At 35.8% G+C, this 10,363-nt stretch overlaps 1 protein-coding gene across 1 annotated transcript; it reads left to right on the top strand.

The window, feature by feature from the left end:
• The first annotated feature begins 6,888 nt into the window (after positions 1 to 6,888).
• Positions 6,889 to 9,058, top strand: LOC149800424 (uncharacterized). Its single transcript, XM_089960060.1, has one exon. The coding sequence runs from the start codon at positions 7,087 to 7,089 to the stop codon at positions 8,329 to 8,331; it is 1,245 nt and encodes a 414-aa protein (XP_089816186.1). The 5' UTR covers positions 6,889 to 7,086; the 3' UTR covers positions 8,332 to 9,058.
• The last annotated feature ends 1,305 nt before the right edge of the window (positions 9,059 to 10,363 follow it).

Here is a 10,363-nt window from a genome sequence, read left to right on the forward strand (position 1 = left end):
GATAGTGGGGTTTCCCAAAGCAATAACCCACAAGTTGTAGCTATAAATAGATAGTGAGATTTCATAGGAATTTCAGCTGATTATTGCTATAAATAGATACATGGGTGTTTATCCACGATCGTCACACAAGTTGATATTGTAAGTAGTTACTACTTTTATCCATTTTTGTCTAAACCATTGTAACTTAATTTTTGGGGATATGTTTATTTTCCTTTAAATTCTGGGACAATTTCGTCATTTTAGCGTTACTTTTAGTCACATCCATTTTGTCGTTGAGCATTTCCTTGATTATAGCTATTTATAGCATCATTACAATTATGCAAATTTTTGAACACCCCAGCAAGATTTCAGGTCTTGGTAATGCTTTATATATAAATCTCACGCTTGTACTAGTGTATATATGTCTCTGTCTCTATTGTGTTTGACCCTCTACCATCATTGTCATATTTCCATATGCTAAATTCCCCTTGAGGCTAGAGTTGCCCAAGATTTTTTCCGATGTTAAATTCCTTTGAGGCTATATCCCCCCAGGGGTTTCCGTAATGTTAAATTTCCCATTGTCCCTAGACAGTCCAACGATTTATTCCCCCTGTTAAATTTCCCATTGTCCCTAGACAGTCCCACGATCTATTCCCCATGTTAAATTTTCCATTGTCCCTAGACAGTCCCACGATCTATTCCCCATGTTAAATTCCCATTGTCCCTAGACAGTCCCACGATCTATTCCCCAGGTTAAATTTCCCCTTGTCCCTAGAGTAGTTTTTTTTCTCCCATGTTAAATTCCCTTTGTCCCTAGAATTGCTATTTTTTTCTCCCATGTTAAATTCCATAGTCCCCAGAATTGCTTTTTTTCCTCCCATGTTAAATTTACGTAGTCCCCAGAGTGACCCTACCCCTTTTTAACATGAAAGTCCCCTAGTCCCTAGACCGACCCCATTCACTACTAACAAACAGTTTAATAACTGACAGAGCTATTTTAAGTGGTAACTGCTTGATGTTCCGAAGTATCATCTAACGGAAGGTTCATAAGTATGAAACATTTTTGTCCAAGGGCTCTATTTTACGAATATTTTAGCCAAGCCTTTCTTTTATCACGTTATATGGGTACGCGGGTCAGTAGTCCGAAGGTTTGTTGATCCGAGTGCCCGCAACTTTGAAGGAAAATGTTGAAAGGTTCACATGTTCGAGGTTTCGTTTGTCCAAAGGTTTTAGACAACAAGGGTTCATTGGTCCGAAGGTTTATTACTCCAGTCCAGAACAATTCCGAAAAGAGTTACCTAATCAGACGGTCTTTTGTCTTAAATTATTTTAACATGAATTCATTGGTTCCAGACTTCAATATTTCCATTTTTCATTGCATTACAATCTTCGGACAAAAGCATATTGGAATTATCGAACTCTTCCTTTGGACCAATGAACCTTCAGACCACTGAACCTTCGGAACACTGAACCCTTCATTCTGACCAATGCACCTTCCGACTAACGGATTTTCGGAGCACCGAACCCTCGTAACACTGATTCCTTCTTTCGGACTCAAAGAACCTTCGGACTAATGTTCTTTCGTATAATTCATTCTTAGAACCACTCAACCCATCCTTCAGATTGTTGACATTTCGAATCAATTAACTTTTCTTTCATACTATTACGACTCTATTGTCTTAAATTAAGTAACACAAAGAAGTGAAACCATCAGGTTTAATAAAATACTCAAATACATTTATTTCACTAAGTTGCAAAGCGAAATTTAAGAGGAACTTACCGAATTGTGAATTAAATCCCAAATAATCTTTTAAGTTATATCACAAATCCAAAAGTAAAGAGCGACCCGAATGAATTCCAATACTGAATGAGCAGATGTGCCAATAGAGGTTAATGTACCAACAGTCTTGATGTATCACAATGATATAATCAACAATGTCCTTGAATGACTTCAAAATAATCACAAAGCAGTGTTTATATCCAAAATGCCTAAGAGCACTTTGTAATTTAAATTAATCATTTTAAATAATTGACTCCTATCAAAGTATGCATGAACCCGACTGAAATTGATTGCACACACTGATCTCTAGACAGGACTGAAATAATTTTGTTTATCTCAAACTAACATAAAAATTAGACACAATAAAAAACAAACAGAATATGGATCAAAGTTTTATTCCAGATTATTCTAAGCTGGTTTATAAGAACTTGGACTCAAATATTATTTAATAATTAATTTTTAAAAAACAACTTATACTACCCTGATTTCAATCACAGAGAAAAGACAAGCACACAAAATAAAGTAAATATGCATAACAATATCATAGGACCATCTGACCAATGAACCTTCGGAGTATTAAAATGTAACCATTTTAAACCTCTGTGATTTTGGATATCTGATGGAGTAACATGCAAATTAAAAGTTTCTTTTATTATCCGAAAATAATATTCCTGTAAAGTGTTATGATTTTTAAAATGATGTGTTCAAACACTGATGTGGGGAGCGTCAAAAACGTTATAAAATTATCGAGTGCAGACCACCTCATCAAATGAAATAATTTACATATTTACTTTAAGAATACTTACATATAAAACGTGTGTGTGTGTGTGTGTGTGTGTGTAATAGAGAGATTACTTATATGAATATTAATTATTACCAAAAACTGCACAGAAAAAAACCAACATGTTCATAAAACATTTACATTTTTTGAACAACCTGAGGGCTATATTTGCAAATTACCCGGTAAATCGTATTACTGTTCCAGCAATAATAATGAGATCTACCGCCGCGATTGCTAATGTTGCACTACTACTACTTCAACTAGTACAACTACAACAACTACTACTACAACTACTTTTTTTAAACGTACTTACACTTATATCAAGAATATTCGTTTCCAGTCAGCGTCCTAAATAATGTTCTCTATTTATTTGACCCATTGTGTTTTACATAATTTTCGTGTAAAATAATATTTGGAACAGGTAAGCCACCAGTTTTATGTGCTTGCTTTATGGTATAACGGTACCAATTGCACAAGTCCAGGTGGGCGGAGCTTAAGGTGTATGGAACATTGTATTCAGAATTAAAGAACAACACTAGCTGTGATTGGTGCATTATGTAAGAGTTGTACTTTCTGTTTGGCTTTAAAAAAATGTTGAGCCTCTTGGCAACATGTGAGTTTGTGTTAATTTCTATCTAGATCATATTTTGTATTTTTTATGATTTTTTTAAAATATGGTACACATGGCTGAAAATGTGCTTGTTGTGACTAGATAACTTTTACCCCTGTCTAGTTCCAGTAGAGTTATCTCTCTTAAATGCAATGGAGTACCTGGTTATGTCATTGTCAAATTGACAATCTAGCATTGTTCTATATGACAGTGTGTGACATGCATGCCCAAGTAGGACAGAAAGTATATTTATTTCACAAAACATTAGCATTGAGGTATATGGAAAAACAATTGGTACCGTGATACCTTATGGTGTACATTGCAGTCTGGTTTTGCCTCACCTCTCATGTAAATATTAGAATTAAGTATGTCATCTCTTTTAAAAATTCCATGGTAAATTTGTAATTTAATAAATAAACTGGGGTAATAATGCTGCTTTAACAATAGTAACTATCCCATACATGTCATCTCTGTATGAACACATAAATAGGCGTGCCTTTAATACTGGCTTGGGGCCTATCCTATGTTGTTGCGCCTGTTGCATGACCTTTTCCACCTCTGACGCCAGTACTTGTTTCCGTGTCTGGGGGTAATCCAAAGCCGTATTATGTAAGACTGCCCTCGAGCTATGCTTAGGCGTCGCTTTTTTCATCTACTCCTTTTCACTAAATTATTGAAGCATATGCATTAAATTTTTTTGCTTAAGGCTTGATGTTATCGGAAATTTTGCTGATTAAATGAAAAGTATTCAATCTTTTCCAAATATTATTTTCGTTATCAAACGGTTTCTTTTCATCTTTATCCTTTTTAGAATTTTATGAAATCATCCTGTGTGGCATCTTCCTTTCCTATTTTCGATTTCACGTGTATTTCCAAAAGACACATCTCACAATCAAAATGAACTTAGATGCACCTTTGAATTACTCATGTTAGTTGTGTTCACTTTTTCGTTTACCTTACGGACTCCAAAGATTACGGAGATAGTATTGGTATTGTATAACCCCCTCTCAAACACAATCATATTAGTTTTTCTCAAACACACATATATTAGTCTCTCTCTCTCTCTCTCTCTCTCTCTCTCTCTTGCACAAATGTATGTGACTACAAACAAATTGAAATGATAATAAATGCAGTGCACGTTTTTATGGTACTTTGGTACCTTTTACAACCTTAAAAATCACTTCCTTAAAATGCATCGAATGAGTTGCGTTTACTGGCTATAATCATTTCCAGTCAATACAAACATAAATGAGCAACATTGCATCACTAATGATTACAAAGATGACATGATTCAAATAAAGGTTATTTTACAACGTGTGCATGGGATCTGCAAACAACTGACACTGAAACAGGTTGTTACGTTTCGGGCTTTTATATTCCATTTAGAACCAACAAATATATATATATATATATATATATATATATATATATATATATATATATATATATATATATATATATATATATATATATAATGCTATGAACTTATTTTGTTTTTTAAACTGTGACACATGATTTTAAATTTTAATCTTACAGAGAATGAAGTGTTTCTTTTCTCGTGTCATTATATTACTGATTTATCATGCATAGTGTACGAAAAGAGTTGAAGATCGGAATTGAGTTAAATCGTTTTAATTTGACTGGTAATGACGGCTTTAAGTACGGTGTTTTGATACTGTCGATGACGGAGTGAACGCTACTTACTGGGGGAGTTGCTCAGAAATGGGGGGGGGCATATTGTTTTGCACGGAAAGGTATCCCATAATTTTACGTCAATGAGATATATCCTGTGAAGCAGAACTGGGGGCGTGGTCGAATTCCAATGCATTGTCAGTTTCAGTTACGTCACCACTCTCAATAAACATTGACTACACCTCCAGTAGACATCTGAAGTTTAACAGTATGACCTTTTGATAAAAATCTGTTATCGAATACCATTAATGACTCTGCCATGAACGAGCGTCCGTTCTCAGGAAATCAGAATTACAGAAGTTGTAAAAAAATATATTCTAATTTCAAGTATGGTCAAGTATAAGCTCGTGTATTTGAAAGCAGCAGTTTTGTTCATTCTACTGCATATATAATGCACGCAAACCTAATATTGTCCCACTTAGCAGAAGTACCCTAACTTATATAAAGATTTTCCTAGCAAACTTGGTACACTCGCACCATAAATGTTTGAGACGACATGTTATTACCTAAAACTTGTGGACTCCGATTAGATAAACATACACATGGTTAGGCTAATTACATATAGAATGCAGCAATATCTTTATGAAATAATGTGACAATTTTCAAAGGTCACGTGATCTTTTTACTAGGTTAATTGATGGCTTACTGACCGACCACCTGTCAGTCATATTTTATATCGTACATTTATTAATTCCTATTTTCTGCGGACAGTCGTATAGCTGCCCAGTGTGAACGATTGCCTGATTCCACGAACGCCTGTGACAAAATATTAGATCTCAAAGTCCGACACCAAGATTAATGTATCAGTCATTTGAGAAATTGAACACGTAACTTTCAAGTTTCAATTAAATTTAACAAAATATCTACAAGACAATTCATTAAGGTGCGTATTGCCATTGTTAAAAGAGAAACTTGATATCATGTAAAATTGTATACACATGACTGCTCGAGCGTGGCTATCTTTATTATGTTATAGTCCATACTCTAAAAGGCATTTTATTCTTCACATCGGACATTACACTGATCTCGATCGTCTGACACATTACACTAATCCCAATCAGCTGACAAATTAAACTGGTCTCGATTGTCAGACACGTAACACTGATCACGATCAGCTGACACATTAAACTGATCGCGGCCGGCTGACACATTATCCTGATGCAGAACGGTTGACACATTACACTGAACATGATCGGCTGACACTACATTGATCCCGATCGGCTGACACATTACACTGGTCCAGGTCGGTTGACACATGTATAAACCATTAATCAGAAGATTTATCTAAAATGTGCATATTATCACGGAAGCGGCAGTTGGCGAAATGTTGTTAAACATTTACATTCTGATCTGCTAATCGCGAAAATTGTACGGTACAAATATGCTGAATTTAATGAGAGTACACAATTTAAAAGTACATTCGATAATATCAACACTTATGGCAGTATTGGTGATTAACAAGGTTCTTTTTAATTATTTCTACTCTAATGTGCACCATTACCTTAAGCAGTTCAGCTTCAAGTAACATATGGACAATTAAGGCATATTTTTTATACATGCTGACCCATACATAGTGGTTAGCTTTTATACCCATCTCGGCACAGATAGTCATAATAATACGTACTTCGATTTCAGTTGGTTTGGAGTAATACAATTACGGTTTCATGCCGATGTGATTGGATTAATGTACATCTTACCTGATAAAAGAGCGAGCAAAAGAACTGATTTAAACAGTTCGGTTGCCATGGTTAAACTCACTTACTCATGGGTAAGTTGGGAATATACACGCAATACTATAGTCATATTCCCAAAACTGGTTCTCGGAATTCGTTTTGCGACATGTAGCACATTTGTAAAATAGTTCCCTTTTTGAATGCACGTACAGTCTACAAGCAAATGGTATAAATGTCTCTAGGTATACGATGTTTATTATACATATGAAGTTTTATGTAAAGTGCGATGAAGCTTAACCGTCATAACATATTGCAAGGTCAAGATGAGGCAGACGCCGCCGATTCCTTTCATAGTAAATCCCAAAAGATGCTAAGTCATACCGTAACGTATTCAGACGTACTCTACTCTTGACTGTACACGGTGAACCAGGCGAAAGAAATGTGATACCAGCTGTAAGTGATTAGGAATTCCTCCGAAACTGTATCAGTGATGCAGACCACTTCATGTTAGGTGCAGTTATCTTTATCAAGACGCTAACATCCGACAGTCTTTCTGCATTTGATTGTAATAATGTTAACTATGACAGAAGTTAAGTGGGGTATGTTGAATAGAATTTTGCTTTTGTGTATGTACATGTTTTCTGAGATCGATAAAGTGTGTTCCAATGTTCCCGAGAGAGGTACAAGAGAAAAGCTCCGTGAAACCAAGCACAACATTCTGATATTCGGTGGGAACGGGTTTATGGGAAGTGCAACTGTTGAGAAGCTACTACGCAACAATTATAATGTGGTGATAGTAAACCGTGGCAATTGGTACTGGGACTCGGCTACAACTATCAAACCGTTTGTAAAACATCTAAAATGTGACAGAATGCAGTCTCTCCAGAGATGTTCTGATTTGCAAAATTTCGTCTGGGAAGAGGAATCTATTAAATTCGACGCCATTATTGACTTCAGTGCTTACCAAGGATTTCAAATATCGGACGCATTTGACATGTTTGGATCACGAATTAGGCGATATATCTACATAAGTAGTGACTCTGTGTACGAAGTTTGTAACAAAACGCACAGTAAACTCACAAGAGAGGAGGATGCAGTTAGACCACACGATCTTGATGTCCAACAAAAACTCAACAGCCAGGACTCCTATGGACACGGCAAATTAGAGGCTGAAGAAGAATTACAGAGGCAATGTGCCAAAACAGGCGTCTTGTATATTTCACTCAGGCTTTCAGATGTAGTTGGACCACGTGACAACACTCGAAGATGGTGGCTTTATCAATTATGGATAAAGCTGAGAGAGTATCTGGAGAGACCCATTTCCGTCCCAGATCACTTATGGGACAAGCCCTTAAGTTTCGTGTACGCTGACGATGTAGCTGATGTTGTTCTGAAATGTCTTGAATCAGATGACAAGATCTACAATCAAGCGTACAATCTAGCTTTTGTTGACATGCCCACATTATCCGAATTCATTCATCAACTCCTTCATGAGTTTGGTGTTGATGATGTTGAGATTAAAAGAGATTTTAGTCCGGATGCTCTACATTTGTATCCATCTGTTAAACTAGGACCAATCGACACGTCTAAAGTTCGGAAAATCCTAGATTGGGAGCCGACACCATGGAATCAAGCTTTCTCCAAGACGGTGAAATTCTACGAGGATGTTTTTAAAACACCCTTGCCTGAATTCTCTAAAGCCCAAAAAGATGTGATAAGAATATTACAGGTACATTTTACTAGTCGTCCATTTCGAGTTCTAGAAGGTCTCAAAGACAAATATGGATTTCAGTTAGAAATAAGGGACGAACTTTAATCTTAGTAATATGCTATATTAGTTTCATTGATTTAGTACGATATAGATGACTGGTTCCCTTCTGCAGCCATCGCTAGGCTAGATTTAAACTAGTATAATAGATTTAGTACGATATAGATGACTGGCTCCCTTCTGCAGCCATCGCTAGGCTGGATTTAAATTAGTATAATAGATTTACTACGATATAGGTGGCTGGTTCCCTTATGTAGCCATCACCTGGCTGGATTTTAAACTAGTATAAACTATAATAGATTAAGTACGATATCATTGGCTGATTACTCTTTGCAGCCATCGCTAAACTGGATTTTTTATATTTATATATTCTGATCTTTTCGTTTCAAATTTTGATGTGGTGTCATACTCCTTCTGTGTCGAATACGAGACTACAAGTATCATGATTTTCTATTGGGCCTCTGCCTTGTCTGTAATCGTTAAAAGTTGATTGGATCCGTGAGAACATGATCTCGAGTATAGCAAGTGAAATGCCCTAGTTATTTTAACGATATTCATATAGTCGGTTGTTGTCCATTGCTGCCTTAGACTGCAATGTACGTGTATCATTGGCATACCATGAGATGTGTAAATTGGATTTACATCTCTAAAGTGTACTCTATCTCCAAAGTACTGAGTCCGAGTCTTGTAAGCTCTGTTTCAGTAAAATTCTTAAAAATTATATTCTGTTTATTTTAATTTTAAAAAATGCGCAATAAAGGACTTCACGAAAGATCGTCCAGAATTTGGTTCAGAATTTCACCCATTACGTCTTGCTACAGCGCGTGGTATAACGGTGTAGTGAGCCTATATATCCCCCATAGGCTCCTTCGCGCACCTGAAACTTCACAAGTTCCTTTTTTTTTAAAACCGATCGCTTTTATTTAGGCATTGTGGGATTGCGAACTACAGGCAAGATTTACTTACCTCCGAAATTGAAGAGCTTTCAACGTGCAAGACTATGCACCTCTGAAAATGAAGATTTGACAACGGAAATGCTCCAATAAGCATCGACAATTTTACCCTTTAGATTGAGTTCACTAAGTCATGAAAATTAAGTTAATAATCGGATCACGTGTTTGGAATTAATTTGTTGCTCTTATCATACAAACTTGACCTTAGAGTTGATCGGCGTAGGAATAATATCTAAAACTGGATAGTAACTCGCCAGATAGCAGAGATCGCTTATCTTGGGACGACAGCGCAGAGTGCGCACATCTGCAAAAGTTCTGTCTTTGCTCATCATCATAAAGAAGTTTGCTCCCCATATAAGGAAGTTTCCGCCGAATATAAAGTTCTCCGTTTTACTAAACGATATAAGGATAATAGCACCACATATAAAGACATTTGTACATCATAAAAGGTCAAAAGTTCATCAAATAAAGAAGTTTGCACGTTATATAAGGACAATAGTACATCATATAAAAAAGTTTGTTCATAAAAGGACAAAAGGACACAATATAAAGAAGTTTTGTACACCATATAAGGACAAAAGTACATCATATAAAGAAGTTTGTACATCATATAAGAATGAAAGTAGATTATATAAAGAAGATGGCATATCATAAAAGGCCAAAATGACAGCATATGAAGATGTTTATACATAATACAAACACAAAAGAACATCATACAAAGAGGTTTGTATATAATATAATAAAAAATTTCGTCATAAGACGAATAATGATCCATACGCCAGAGCTGTCGGTGCAGGCGCGGCATGCGGTATTTCTCTTCCAGTAGTTTTAGTTGGCTGAGAAGGTGGGAATCGCGGGCAACTTAAGAATCAAATTGCTACTGGTGTTCATTTTGTACAGCACATGTACTTTTCACTGAAGCTTCTATGCTGTTATTTAGGTGAAACCACGTGATGTGAATCTACGTTGAATTTCAAAATGTATAATGTATGATGAATCTTAGTTCGATTGGATTTTTTAAATTTTTTTTAAAAAGAAGTCTGTTTTGGAAGAATTTGTCACTAACCGTAATTATTATGAGGTATGCATGCAATACATGTACGCAGTTTATGTACGAAGGAGACCAC

Source organism: Sinohyriopsis cumingii, chromosome 5 (genome assembly GCF_028554795.1).
Source record: "Sinohyriopsis cumingii isolate HCF-2022 chromosome 5, ASM2855479v2, whole genome shotgun sequence".
Taxonomy (NCBI): domain Eukaryota; kingdom Metazoa; phylum Mollusca; class Bivalvia; order Unionida; family Unionidae; genus Sinohyriopsis; species Sinohyriopsis cumingii.